The sequence below is a fragment of the Falco punctatus genome (genome assembly GCF_963210335.1).
Source record: "Falco punctatus genome assembly, chromosome: 11".
In the NCBI taxonomy this organism is placed as follows: Eukaryota; Metazoa; Chordata; class Aves; order Falconiformes; family Falconidae; genus Falco; species Falco punctatus.
The window spans coordinates 9,373,551-9,388,843 of NC_137591.1; the positions used below are offsets into that span (position 1 = coordinate 9,373,551).

Consider the following 15,293-nt stretch of genomic DNA (forward strand, 5'->3'; position numbering starts at 1 on the left):
CTGTTTGCAATAGGAACGATGAATCTTCTCAGTTGAAAAACAGTAACGGCTTGTGAGGTTCCCCACTCCTCTGTCCTCTTTTCTTATCAGGGCTGGAAGCTTTGGGGTGTGAGGCATGGTGGGATCCTAAATACGGAGGATTTTGCAGAAAGCCCAGCATAATTCTTGAACTTCCTAACATCTGTGAAATTTGGCAGAGTTCTATATAAGCAGACTGTCCTGAAATCTCCCCCAAACCGCTGATGCCATTCAAAGAGTGAATGCTGTGAGAATGGCATTTGCGGGAGGGGCATTGGGCACACTGGTTTCCACTTCCAGGCAGAAATATGGAGCATGGAGGAACGAGTCTGTGGAGAAGGAAGAGAGAGGAAAGGGAACTGCAGATGCTATTAAAGGTGAAGGCTCACCCGGATGTTTCCACCATGGCTCTCCCAAATGGATTTCTACTGTCTTATACAAGCTGAGCTCCTGTGATGGAACAGCTTGGAAATGGCTTTCCAACAAGCGCAGTTCAAGCTAGGTAGGGAGCTCCTGTGGGCAAAAGCACAGCATGTGTGATTGCAGAAAGGAAGCTGGTTGAAAAACAAACAAACAAACCACTCAGCAAAAGTGGGTTCTGATTGTAGTTGCAGTTATTTTCATGCCCACGACATACTGTAGGCCAAAGTAGAGCCCGGGTCTTCCATGCACCTGCACATAAATGCAAATGTTATTGCCTTGATTTGTTTTTCTCCATCACTCTGCACATGCATGCTGCCTGTACTCGCTGAGCGCGTCAGGCCATGCCTTGCCCAGGCTAGGCAGCCACAGGGAGAGACTTACTGCTGCTTCAGGTTTTATGCATCGAGTGCCTGACTTCCGTGACAGAAACTGCTCATCCTTTACTGAGATGGCAGGCAGAACTGAGGGGGTGGGATGGCTCGAGAGGCTAATATTACAACATGCACATTTTCTATTCCATGCTGGTTCGAGTCTCTTTCCACCAGTGCTGATTGCAAGCTGTTCCCATTTTGTGACTTTTCAGCGGCTGCATGTGGCACAGGGGTGCATGTCCAGTGTCTTCACAGTGCCTGCCTACCTGTGTGTCCATGCTCCTCAAAATGCCTTTACCTTTCCTGGTGATCTTAGCAAACATGAAGTCTGTATGGGCTGCAAAACATAGTAAGAACTGTAGAAAAATGGGGTGAAGTAGCCTTAGAGGCTCTTCTATATACTTCCTTTTCCAAACTTCATGCAGGACCAGTTAAACCTAAACCATTCATGTCTGCTGTGGGTTTAACCTGTTCTTCAAGACCTCTGGTCTGGAGATTTCCAGATGTGCTACGGCAAGTTGTTCCAGTGGTTAACTGTCCTTACCTTTAGAAAGGTGCTCCTAAGGCCTAAGTCCAGCAGAAGAACTGGATTCCTCCAGGTCATGGTTAAGGCAGAGTTGTAAGGTACCACGCAGGAGCTCGTGTAGCCACTTCCTCAGCCGCACCCGCTCTCAGCTAAGGGCTTCCTCCCCCAGGACGCAGGTCAGGTGTTTCCCACTGTGCAAACACAAGCGACGTAGAGAGACAAAGAAAAGGGCAGCAGGGCCATTGCTGGCAGAGGAGCCTTCCGAGATTGGTGCTGACAAAATATCCTAGAGACTTTGCTGAGTCCAATTACTACTTTATGTCTTTAAAGTGCTGAGTTAAATGAAAGAAACGACAAGATCAAGCTATGTTAGTCTTCTCAATCCCTTAAATGTTTGACAGCCCTCTCCCCTTTCTTGCTTCCTCAGACTACTTTGAACTCTTAACCTTTGCCGCTGCTTTGAGTTCACAACTGCAGAAACCAAACTACCCCCAGCCATCCCCAAATTCCAATAACAATAACAAAACATTTTCAAAGCCAACGCTGCCCTCCCGCGAATGGATGAAACTTTAAGCTGTCTCTAACTTTCTGAACTTTCATGCACGTACAGTTTGTCTCGTCCGTCAGTGCTGGCAGGCTGCAGGGGAGCTGCTGGGTACTGCGGCAGCCCTGAGACAGCCGGTGCTGTTTCACACAACCAACTATCCCTGTCCGCACAGACAACAGCCGTGAACACCAGCTGTTCAGGCTGTGCTGTACTGTTGGGTGGCAGAATATAGATGCCTGCAGCACATATGGTATTAGGATCGCAATGATAATATCAGGGTAGACCCTGAAAGAGAAGGGATACATCCATGTGACCATCCCTAGGCGCAGCAGTGGGAACTGGAAAAGTGGGAGCAGATCACTGGAGAGAAAAGCAGTGTCAGGAGTCATCCTCAGCCGCTAGAACTGGGCTTGGCTGCAGTGTGAGGGGAGCTGGTGGCTAGCTTTTTGCAGAACTAGAGCTAAAGACTAAGTCAAATCAGTTCGACCTCCCCTTTAAATAAATAAATAAATGATAAACAGAGATCTCACGGTAATGCCTGAACCTGATGTCTCATGCTCACTTGTTTTGATGTGTCTAATGTAAGTGGGCGGGTAATAAAAGCTTCATTTAGAAGCTAGCATCTTCACAGGCACTGCTGGAAGCCCCTGGGACGCTGCACTTCTGGAATCTTCCTCTAATGGAAACATCAGCAGATAACTATTGATAAAGCAGAGCATGCACACATGCACACCAAACAACCCAGCAGCAGTTTATTTTCCTCAACTGCTGGGTGTCGGAGGCAGAGGTGTATTTAGATTCCCCAGGTGATGTACCCACCTTAGCTACTGCATCAGCGCTCCTGAAAAGGCCATTATGATGACCATTTGGGTCACTGCACTGGCAAAGCGTGTGGCTGTTGTAGCCTGGATAGGCATCAGTTCGAAAAAGGCAAATAAAGGAGTCCTCAGCCCTTGTAATACAGCTGTGGATAATGGCATCAATTCCATCTCTCCCAGTTGGACATCACCCTGTACGTGATAAGTAGGCGCTGCTCTGTAACAGGCAGACCCAGTGCTGACATTTCACACGAGCGGGAAATTTACCCCATGGACCTGTTGTCTCGGATATGGTTTTTCAATGCATTTGCAGGTTATTCAGCTTCCTTTTAGGCAAATGAGTCTTCGGGAAGGTCTGGTTCCTGTGCCTGCAAGGTCTCGGTGGCAGCTCCGAGGTGCAGCACCTCCCTAGTGTTGGGCTCAGCTGAAGAGGGAACTGTGGCTAGTGAGAAGAGCCCCTGGAGTTACTGCTGACCTCCTTAAGGTAAACTGCTGTCCTTCCAGTTCAGTGCCAAAATCGCTATTTCAAGTCCTGAATACAACAGAGTTAAAGAACAGTATATCCTCCCAGGACAGTGGAGGGGGCACCGCTAAAGATCTGGAGGGCTACAGCCTTAATCCCAACCTTGAGTTTGTGCACTGGTCCATGGCTGGTTCATACTATGACACTGTTGACCTTGCTTCCTGGATGCAAGCACAGAAATACTGCCTGTAGCCAAGCACTTTTAGGTAATTATTTTTGCTGAATGTGGAAATTGTAAGGCCCCTTTTGTCTAGTGTATTACTTCATAACAACCACCGGGATCTGCAGCCAGGAATGGGGGAAAGGGAGATTGTTTCCTCTTGTCTGCAGTTTTATGCAGCATCTGCCTGTGAAAACAAGAAGCAAACAAGATGACCCCCACTTTATCTGCTTGTGCAAGTCATTTTGCCTGAAGCCTGAGCACTGTGGGATGGTTAATGTAAAACTTGTTCATGCATTAAATAGGAGTAATTTACCTTTAGACTCTGCTTTTTTCTTATTATTACTTTTAATTATTAAAACAAAAAAATTGTCCTTAATTAAAACCTCACAGATATGAAGCTTGGAAGAAATGTGGCCAGGACTTTCTTGGATTACTACAGGCTGAATTCCTTGGTGGAGAGACCACTAGCACCTACTCCTAAAACCCGGTAGGTCAGAAAGCAATTTCTCTTGCTTTAGCAGGGCTGCTTTTTAATACCTTTCATTACTAAACTTCAGTGCTACTGCATTACGGCTTTATAATAAGCGTGTTAGTCTAACTGTGCTTATATTATTGAAATTCCATTCGGAAATAAAGCATTTATGATCAGGAAAGATACCTGGTTTATGTCTGAAAAAATATCCAAAAAAGAGGATTTGGGAGATATTGATATCTTTCCTGAATTCTGTCTGCTGTACACCAATCTCACACCAGTATCTTTTAACGGACTTACCCTTCATGTATCTCCCGAGAGAGAGAGGAGAATCAGACCCACTTTATTTTGAAAAGTTTTAATTCTGGAAGTGAAAAATCTTTCAGTGCTTCAGGAAATTACCAGCAAGCCTGTGCTAAAGGCAGGGTTCTCCATTTCCCCGTGGGCCTGCTGCAGTGCTGGCAGCCAGATGGCAGGTTCCTTCTGCCAGTCCAAATGGGAGCCTTTACTTGGGGATCCCCTCTCACCCTGTCTTTACTCCAGCTTTACAACCAGATAAGTGGATGTTTGTCCAAAAGGAAGTATTTTTGGACATGAAGTAAGGCACCAGTGAGCAATGCACAAAGGTGTGAACAGAAGGCTTGAAATGCCCAAGCTTGAATCTGGCAGTGCTGCTGGCCTTCTGTCTGGTGTTGGCCACGTGTCCCTTCAGTGTCAACTGTTTGTTGAGAACCATCATTCCTTGAACAGGCAAAGCTGTCTAAAAACATGAGGAGGGGAGCAGAGCAGGAACCAGAGCTCCTGTTTCATGGGAAGCACCATATTTGGAATTTGTCTCTGTTCCGAGAAAACAGCAATAATGCCTCCAAACTAAAAATCTCCAATTCAATGCATTTGGGCCAATGGGAACGTTTCATTTGGGTTTCAACTTTTAATAGCACAACCAAATACAATTTATATTTTGCAGTGGAAAAGCCAATTCCAAATTGCCAAGGGAGGCAGCTGAGCCTTGAAATTCACTCCCTTCTTCTCCCCACTTTCCCCTCACCTCCCACCCGCCCTTAAAAAGGTACCTGTGGGAACAGTTTCTTGTTTGCAAAGGAACACTTTCCTACTGAAGATTTTCTAGGGATGGATAAGATGGATGTTACAAATATAAGCCCAGACCATAGAGCGACTGCTAGAGTTCTTCCCGCAGCCTTTAAAAATCCTCTCGGTGCAGCCATTCTGGCAGTTCCTTATATATGTGGTCAGAGCCAGGCTGACTGCCTTAGGTGTTTAAATGCCCTGCTTTGAGTCCTTCTCCCTTCCTCTGTTCGTGGTCTTGACACAACTGTTTAGGCTGGCTCAAGGAGGATTGTCAGCGTTGCAGTTCTGAATGCTCTTATCTGCAGAGACCTGCAGGGTTAGCAGAGAAAAACATCCAGCATCTTCCTCTCCTCTGGAAATTGAATGTATCATTTCTCTCAGACTCCCAGGGGCCACAGCCTCCGAGGCTAAAACCCACAACTATTACTGAACCTAATTACCACCTGACAGCAAAGTGCTTTTCCGTAGCATCATTCAGTTACCTCATCAAAAAGAATGTTTGTTTGCTTTTTTCATTTTAAATTAAAGAACCACGGACAGTGGTAACTGAAGCATTTTAATCATATCAAATATCCATGTCCATCTCTATAGAGACAGCCATGCCAGCAGGGAAAGATACACATCTATAATCAGGTTGCACAGAGCAAATTTTTCTCGTTCCTCCACCAGAGTCTAATGGGGTGAGGGATCTTTTGTCTGGGGAGTGCTACCTTGCAGTAAAATCCTAAATATGGTAAATGTTCAGACCAAAGCCAACAGAAGTTTAAGGAATAGATTTTTAAAGATTCATGTTGTTAATTTCCTGATAGCTTTCAAATACTGGCTTTTCCCTGTAAGTAGGCAAATGCCTTTTATTTGTATCCAGGGCTTTGCCACCTGACATTTGATCAGAGCCTGTATATATATATAAAACGTACGTCAATGAAATGGAATTGTTCTTTGAAGCTGTCGTGTTAACTGCAAACCTGTCCACAAGAAAATCTTGCAAACTGCTGGGAAACACAGGGGAGATGATTGTGGCTTTAAATATGCCTTGGCTAGGCAGTGGCACTCAGAAAGGATTGGAATATGTAAAATAATACTAAATATCTGTGTAATCAGGACTAATTATGTGGCATGGTTATTAGCTTGAAACAGGACATGTTGTGCCCACAGTTTATGAAAATATATTAAAACATTACCAGATTCCACATACTCATTGAAAGAAAGCTGCAGAGTTAATAAACGTGTAAGGGATAACTAATTGGCTGCTTTGTCCCAGCCTACTACAGGCAGAACAATTTCTGTATGAGGGAATTAGTGCAGCCAGAACGTATTATAATGATAGCCCTGGAAATAGCAACAACCTGAAACACTTGCAGAGCACATCTGACTGAAAGATCTTCAAGAAGGAAGTGTTTATGTTGGTATCAGCATGTTGCAGAGAAGTAAACTGAGCTTCCTCTGACCTTCCCCCAGTTCCCTGGGAGCCCAGCCCAGTGGCCATGCAGTGTTTCCCACAGCCTGCAAGGGAAAGTCAGGACTTGTTTCAAACAGTAACCCTAACGCGCCTGGCAGCCCTCAGCATGGGAAGACCTCATGATCCTACAAAAATGCCCGGTTCAGACAGATAATGTCTGTTGTTACCAGCATGCTAAGCAATTATTTTCCTCAAAGTGATGTGTCTGTAGCAAGATAGGAAAGCATCAGTGACTCAGCTGGAGAGGGCAGGAAGGTTAGAATATTTTCCTATGTGAGCTAATGAATTAAAAGCCTTGCTGAAAATGCTGGACATCTTCTGGAGTGACAAGCTGGTAGGCCTATGGATTTCTAACAGTAAAAGAGATCTCTGGGCTGCCTACAGAAACTGCTGGAGAAAAGAGTGCTGCCACTTCGACCTGCTTCAGAGAGGCTCAGGGAAGTCCATCCTGGACACAAAGACATCTCTCTAAGGTTGGGTTAAGTGGACACAGAGCAGGAGAGCGCAGTGTAGAAAGGGCTGTCAGGTGGCAATGAAGGTTCATGCCCTTCCTCTCCTTCTTGTTACTGTCCTTTTTTTAAGCTGCTCAGTGATCAGTAAATTCTGCTCCCACTGCACTCACTGGAATGCATTTGAGTAGGGCTCCCTTTGATGCTGCCGGTGGCACTGGGAGCTCTTCCACTTGCCGAGTCTCTGTCTTGCGCTCATTTCTTTCTACTTGTGCCAGAGTAAAGGTGAAGATTGCTTGGGTCGAAAGTGAGAAATGTCCTCCACTAAAATCTTTCGTAAAAGGTGAAAAATTTGCAAGAGACTAAGAGAAAGAAAAATACAGCTGTTACAGAGAATGGTTAAGGTAGGAAACCAGAATTTTTTGCTGAAAAATTTGCAAATGCCAGTCACCTTGCGCTGCCTTAAGTCCACCCCTTTGCCCATAGCAGCATTGCTCTGTTATTTCGCTCTGGTTCATTGACTGCACAGCAGAGCCCTGCTCCAGCACAGCATCAGCAGAGGAGCTGCTGCCTCTCTGAACCAGTGACTTTTTTTTCTCTGAGAGCCACCATTTCCATGTTTCTCATTTTCTGCACACACTGGAGTTCAATTTATAGAAGTGCTGAGTGCTTACAACTCTGGCTGAGGTTAGGGGGGCTGGGCTTTGAACAGACACAATGTGGGTACCCTGAAAAATCCCACCTGGCCCTCCCTGTTGGAGCATTCTGCAACTTCTGTCTGCAGCATGTTTTCATGTGGGTATAATCCATGCTCTCTGCTCACAGGAGTGCTGGAAGAAAAATTCTTTCCTGTGTGGGAAGCTCACAGTTGCTGCACTGACACACATGAGAGAAAAGTCCAGGAGAAGACGAATAATTCTGCTAAGAGCAGGGATTTGATGGCATGCAGCAAATAATGCCTGGGGCCACACACTGAACAATAAAAGGACAGGACAAAATATTGACTGGCCCTTCATTAGTTGCTGCCTGTCCGTCGTGCCCTGAATGAAACAGCAGTCTTGCTGAAGAAAAAGTAGGCTGTGATGAGGTAATTAAAGACCACATCAGAAGGCATATCTGCCAGGAGGTTGAATTAAAATTGTTCTGACAGCCTTTACTCTGGCAATTCCTCCTTTTGCTGCTTGACTTTGCAGCCTTAATGATGATGTATGAGTTCACAGCTGCATATCCAACAGGCTGGATAGACCCACGGGACTGTCCCGTCATCCTCAGAGGCGGTGGGCACCATCACCTGCATCACGCTGGGTGGAGCTGGGGAATGTCTTGTGTACAGGCACAATCTGTTTGGAGGCACTTCTGCCCGGGCAACTTAGCCCTTCACGTTTTGAGCCCCACCTTGACCGTAAAGGGCTGGGTCCAGAGGTTGTGTGGTCTTACAGGCTCAGACTGATACCATCCCAGGGATTTGCTGCTTTCTGGCACCTGCTGTGTGTGGGTCTTTCTGTCCCACTGGATCTGGGATGTTCTTCCCAGTCCACTTCTTCTTGTGTTTCAGAAAAACTGCTCTCTCCGCTTTGAAGCTCTGCTTTCAGGATTTTTGAGGTTTCACCTACACCCGGTAGTGCTTTCTTTGACCTGGCGATGGCTGACATGAGCTGGGAGTGAAGCCACCCATCTGCTTTAAATAGATGGCTGCTTCTTGTCATTCTCCAGGGGCTCTCTTCGCGGCCATCCCCAGCTCACTTCTCCCAGACTTAAATCACTGTCTTGTCATCTTTTCCCCCACCATTTTCAGAAGCTAAGAGCAGAGCAGAGTCTAATAAACATAAAAACATGTTCTAGACCAGATTTGATCTCAGTACAACAGAGATCTGAAATACTCCATAGCTTCCAGGGCACAGGAGCATTGCAGTGCTGTGAAAGGAGAGAAAGGAAAATTGGGCACCTTTTCTCTTTCTCTCATTGCTTCTCTCACACAGAAGGAGATGTTGCTGGTCATCTTTGAGCCATACATTCCTTGAGCTCTGGTGACAGGGCATAGGCATGGGTCAGTATAGGAATATAAAGTCCAATTAGCAAACTGGTTTGAGTGAAGTGTCTGTGTGGGGCAAACAAACCTCCACCAACACATTGGCAAGGAGGCAACTCAGATTTCTGCTGCACACTTCAGCCACACTGAGAGGCTACCACTGCTACTAAAAGCAAATGCAGTGTCTCTGTATTTTTTTAAATTTTTGTTGTTGTTGTTATTGTGAAATAAAACTGACTTCAAGGAGAAGTTCCCCGGAGCAATCCTGAAGACATACGTGGGTCTGGTCTTTCCCCTTGCCCACACACAGGCTCTTCACCTCCCCAGGCTACTTGTAACACCAGCGGCTCACCTTATACACTCCTGAGGAGGTGAAGGGACTCCCAGAAAGTCCCAAGGCACCAAAACGATGCCAGTATCACAAACACTACTGTCAATGCCTCTTGAATTGTGCAGATACAGCAAAGTAAATGGTTTTTTCCCCTTCCTCCAGTGCTGCTCCAGGGAAAAGTCAGCAAAACCACTGATAATTTGTAGAGAAAGGTGGAAATTAAATGAGGGCAGGGAAAAAAAAAAAAAAAGAGAAAAGAATTAAAAAAAAAAAAAAGAGAGAGAGAGAAAAAAATGAAAGGTCAGGTTTCCATCGCCATCCCAGCTCCCTTGGAGGGAGGACTGCAACCTGCCTCAGGGATTTCACCAGGAAGGACCTGGTCCATGGGCACCCTATAGCTCTGTCACTTTTCTAGGGACAAGTGGGACCAAACAATGATGTTTAAAAGCCTTCCTTACATTACCAGCAGGGCCAGCTAGGGCTGCACTGCTGCACGATCCTACCAGCTAGCACAGAGACGCTGCCTCGCAGCTGGATCTTGCAGACTGTCTTACCTGGCTCCCTACTTGTTCAAACAGTTCAAAGCTCATATGAGTGTCTAAAAAACCCTTGCTTTACCCTCCCATGTTAGCTGGTGCTCCTTTAAAAGGAAAATTTAAAAAACCCAACAAACTGCTGAGGAGTCAAACAATTTCAGTGTGCTTTCCAGAGCTGTAAATTGTATTAGTAATGGGAACGCTACTATGGTTTAAAGGCAAATTATATGTTTTGCCTCAAAAATTAATTTTTGGTTTTTTCTCCTTCTCTATTGGTAATTATAATCTGTCAGCTCACTCCCACACATGTCTGCATATTTTATGCAACTCTTGATACTTGTAGCTGTCATTAAAGAAAACCCTTCAGGTTTTCAATGGTGACACATTTGCGTGGGTTCAATGAAAAGGATCCATTTGCCGTTTGGGGAGATCTGCAGTGCTTGGCCAGCTCCCAGCAGAGGGCTCACCAAAATTCCACATTACAATTACCTTGTCAAGCACTTGGGAACCAGAGCAAAGGCTGGCAGGATTTTACCCTGGATTTAAGCAAGCACACACTAAAGCACATGCAAACAGTCAAACACACCTCTGGCTTGGTCCTGCTTTCAGACAGTCCCTGAACAGAGGGTGTGTAAAAATACTTCAGGACTAGCCCGGGGAGCCAGTGTGCCTGACGGGTGGCTCAGCCGGAGAAAATAATCTGCATTACTGTATGAAGTAGATTGGGTCCATGTTAACAATCCCTTTCAAAATGAAAGTGCTGTCAGCTGATTTAATTTAATTTACTCTACCTTAATTTACTTTTGGAAATGAGCTAAATGAATAAATTGAATTATGGCTACTTTAACTCTGAAGGAGCATATCCACATAGGAGCTTACTGTGGTTTCACTAATCAGCTTTACATTTACACCCTAAATGTATTTGGATTAGCTCTCACAGGCATCCTCGTATAGATATGCCTGGAGATACCCACCTGCTTTCTTCTTCCTTTCTTGGGTTTGTTGCTCTGAGGAAGCCAGGGCTCAGTAAGCAAATTTACAGCATCTGTGTTATTTCATGCCTCACCTCTGCCTGGACTTTCCCTGTATTTCTGAAGAGCAAGAGCACTCTGCTCTGAAAGCAGAGACAGCTGCTATGTGTGGGGTGGGTCAACATGGGTAATGTCTGATGTACATTGCACGTTAATCCCAATATCATATTGCTAACTTGAACAAGCTCAAGAGACTGTCATTTTCTGCTACACCTCATCAGGTAAGTGCAACCCATTATTCTACTGCTGCTCCTTAGGAAATAGGAGGACAGGAGACAAGACAAAATCTATTTCCATCTTCTCTGCAGCTTCCTGCTCCAGGGTCAGTAAAGATATACAACAATGGCTGGGTCTGAGCCATGTGCATTGCTTGTAATTGTGACTACTTGTGCGATAATGTGGTTCCAGTTACAAGCTAATGACTCCTGCTTCCATCCACTGTCTCCCCGGTGAAGCAGGTGTGCCTTGCTGCAGTGAGCTGGGGAAGGAGGCCAGGAACTAAGGGATGGATGGCAAGTAGCAGGATCCCTTCTGTGGCAGAGGGAAAGCCATCTGCAAACTCTCCTGGGGAGCAGGCTCTAATATGACGCCTTCTCTATAAGCAGCATGGACCAGCCCCTGCATTCAGAAAAGTAAGGCCATAGGGTACAGACCTGATGAGATTTCCAGATAGTGCCGGGATTCTCCATACACCGCATTAGCGAGGTTTGTATGGCCCAGAAATCATAATCTGCTGTAATAGGTGGGTGGTCATCTGGCAAGCTTGAATTTGTGCTCACTTTCTGGAAACAGGCACTGGTGACTGCTTAGGGGAACAAAAAATATCAAGCCTGTGGTAATGGCTTGATTCTGACCTTTGCTCTAACATTTCAAATTTGTTTTTATCACTTCTAATTGGCCTTGCTTTGGAGCACGCACATTATCTAACTGCCAGGGCACTGGCTGTCATTATCTTCTGGGCCATTTGATTTGTGTTTTTCACATTTGAAACTTTTCAGATAATCCCAGAAAATACTGTGCTCCCCTCGCAGTGTCAGATATGGGCCTGGTTAATTGTACATCCCTGAGAGTGAAGTATTTGAAGTAATCAGGCGTTGATTGTTTAGCTGTGATGGACGTAATGGAAACGCGTCTCTTCTGTGCAGAGGGGAAAGTGTAAAAAATTAGATCAGCAGCTACACAAAAGCAGACAGATTTCTTGGTTTCAGGGATCAGAGGTTAGCCATTTTCCAGCCTTGATGATTCATTTTTGATCCCACTCACGTGGCATCGATAACTTTTTTTTCTCCGCCCTTTGCAATTTAAACACAAATTCTCTTGTATTTTGGCCTTCTTTAATACACCAGCTGCAAAGTCACTAATTCAAATCTATTGCGCCCCACCTCAACTTGCTTCACTGGATAGAAACAGAAGTCAAGAAACATGTGTGTGCGAAAGAGCTCAAAATGCCACAGCATAAGCGTGCTTATGGCGGTGGCTTTGTAGAGCTTAGCTGTTCTAAAACATTAGCCTGATGCATAAGTCTGCTGATTCATTTTCAGATCTTTAAAGGTTTCCTAAGAATTAGAAATCCAGATACAGTTGTTTTAGATGGGAACATGTACACTACATTTGAGTAGTCTTATATAGGGCTTGTCTTCCTGCAGATGGGCTGAGAGAGCTGCAGACAGTAATAGGAGTATCCCCATTTTGCAGAATGCAAGAAAAAAAAAGCATTGCTGGAAACACCACGATGTTAGACCTCAATGTGAATTATGCATCTGCTGTATTTAGATAAAAGCAATTTTGCTGTTGAAATCACAGGTTGGCATTTTTTTCCCATGGGATTCTGTAACTCAAAATTGTGTTGAGATCAAGCATGTAGTGGGGTGGGTTTTTTAGCTGTAAAGGTGAATGTATTCAGATTATTCAAGTGGTGATTTTTTGGATGTACAATTAGTTGACTGAGAGATGTGGTATAAATTTGGTATTGTAATTGCTATGCCTCTGAGATTTCAATTTGCAGAACAGTTTGCATGGCTGCAAGATTAATTGTTGTATGTGCTATGAGCATGCAGCAGAGTTGTGATTTGATCGTGACTGTCTCTCAGTTGGCTGTATGTCCAAAAAGATCAGTTTGTCACAAGTACTGGATGTGAACAGAGCGGTTGATACTCACGATGCTTCAGTTCAGTGGATGCCTGGGTGGCTGCTAAAAAGGGCCAGTGTCTAAAAATCGCACCTGTAAATGCTGTTGGTTACGCAGGATATCCTTTTTCTGTGTTACCCAAATCATAAAAAAGGAGGAGGTTTAAGAGCCATTTTTATTCTCTTTGCATGTTTCATTTTATACTGTTTCCCTCACTTGCAGAGAGGAGAACAGTAATGACGCTCAGCAGTGCTGCTCTAGTGGACTGGGTGCAGAGAAATCCCTGTCTGTACGGAGGAGCAGCCTCCGCGCACCCAGGAGCCGAGCCCTGCCTGCCCGTCCAGCGCCAGCTCTGCCCCCGGGAGCAGGCAGGCAGGCTGGCAGCAGTGACACCGGCAGTGCTGATGGAGCCCCAGGGCAGGGGATGGACTGACTGACTGGCTTTCCTGTGTTTTCTGTGATACTCCATTTGGTCCACAGCTGCTGCTGCGTTTGGGTCTCCAGTGTTGTCTAGGAACATGTCGATGTAATTATACATAGAAGCAGAGAAACTGCGTGTTCTCACTTCAGTGTGCCTTTCAGGTCTCCCTCCCAGGGTCCTAATTTATTTATTTTTGTCTCAGTGTTTATCTCCTCAAAATACCCCTGTGCCTTATGTTGGTGATTGAACTGTGGAGATGCTGTAGATGCTGAACTGGTGGCAGCTATGACAGCAGTGAGGAGGGGAGGGCTAGAGGAGATAAAGCCCTCTAAACCCTGTGCCCCATCAGGCCCTACATTATTTCAATTCTTAAAGATGTATTTGAGTACCTCATTCTGCAAATAAAAGCATAAGCACTGACACACCCACACCTGCGCGGTGGGGAAGGCAGGTTTCTCCGTGTCGCTACGGCAGGCAGGTTTAGAGGGGCCCAGCTCCTCAGGGGCGAGTCAGGGTGGAAGGATCAAGAAACCTGGGTTTCCATCTCAGCTCTTTTCCTTTCAATTCTTCCCAAGTCTGCTGCATGGCCTTCAGCAGGTCACTTCAGTTCTGTTAACGTGGCTGGGTGAGCAGATAGGTCCTCACCTTCCTAGTGTTTGTGTCTCAGTATGAACTGGTAGAGCACCAACACCAGCTTGGCTTGGACCTCCAGCTGCCTTAGTGAATACAGGTAACTGGTATTGGAGGGAGCAGACTGCATCCTTAAAGAATAGATCAGGCACAGGACCCTCTCCATTTTTGTCCTGCCATAGCAGCGGGGGGCAAACGAACAAAATCAGCAGGGTAGTGGGTACTGGGGGGCAAGGAGCTGTCTGAGTGGGTACCCTGAAAACTCATCGGAGCACCTTGGCTGGTGTGAGCAAGGCTGACAATGTGGTTTGATTTCCTTCCTCAGGATGGGAATGGAGTCAGGTTTTGCTACTTTTACAAAGGAGGAGCCATCAAAAGGTGTATCTGCTTTCCCAGCTGCAGCACTGCCAGCTTGGTGAGGGGAGGTAATTCATGCTCTGCCAAGACAAGTGGGAGATGCAGCATGACAAGGTTGGAGCTTGGTACATGCAGGGAATGATGATGATCTGCTCAGAGCTGGTGCTGCTTGGTGTGGAGGAAACCCAGTCTCCACTGGCAGCCCGCAGGCAGGGTTGTAGGGCTGCCTCGGCTGCCAGAGAGCAGCCAGGAGCTGGTTCCTGTGGCTCCTGGTCCCAGCATTTTGCTCAAGAGGCACCTTTGCAGCTCCAGTGCTGGTAGGAGGCTGCGAAGTGGAGCTCCCGACTCTGGGATGGCCCGGTGCTGGCTGAGTCTCCTGAGCTAGGGATGGTGCTGCAGGTCCCACACCTCTTGTCATTCAGCCCCTCGTCAAAGCAAGGTCTCTGGGCACAATGGTGTAAGTTGTGCCATCTTCTTCCCAGGCCTGGGCTAGACAGGCCAGGGCTGAGGCTGTATGGTCACTTGTGCTTGTCTTCTGTGAAACACGTGTGTCAGGGCCCAGAGGGAGGAGAGGCAGCGAGAGCACTGGGCTGCAAGATGAAGGATTTTAATTAAGGCCTCAAGCAAAGAGGCTATACAAGTAAATGGAACAGAAATGTTACAGAATTAACTGATAATAAAGGATAGAGATTTACTTTTCCTTAAAGTAGCGAACATTTATCATACACATTGTAAACACAGCTGGCAGCACTTTGTCTTGGAAACAAGTAGTGAGACTTATCAGGAACCAAAGTGTTACAAAGTAGGTCTGGTTCCCCCAGGCAAACTGTGGGAAAACGAGGAGCTGCTTCTGTGGTGCTGAGGTGTGAGGAGCTCAGCTCTTGGCCTGTGAATTCCTGGGGCATCACTGCAGAAGTGCTTCGTCTCTAGCGTAACTCTGCTCCTTCGGAGGCCGGCGGTTAAACTCCCACT

General features: G+C 46.1%; 1 protein-coding gene across 2 annotated transcripts in view; it reads left to right on the forward strand.

Annotated features, from left to right (window-relative positions):
• The window catches only part of LOC308071758 (cytosolic carboxypeptidase 6-like), a 247,023-nt gene that overhangs the window by 217,490 nt on the left and 14,240 nt on the right, over positions 1–15,293 (forward strand). For both annotated transcript variants that reach the window (XM_080407682.1, XM_080407681.1), the window contains one exon: positions 3,780–3,876. In XM_080407682.1, coding sequence (XP_080263808.1) covers positions 3,780–3,876 — 97 coding nt within the window. The remainder of the gene's footprint in view (positions 1–3,779; positions 3,877–15,293) is intronic.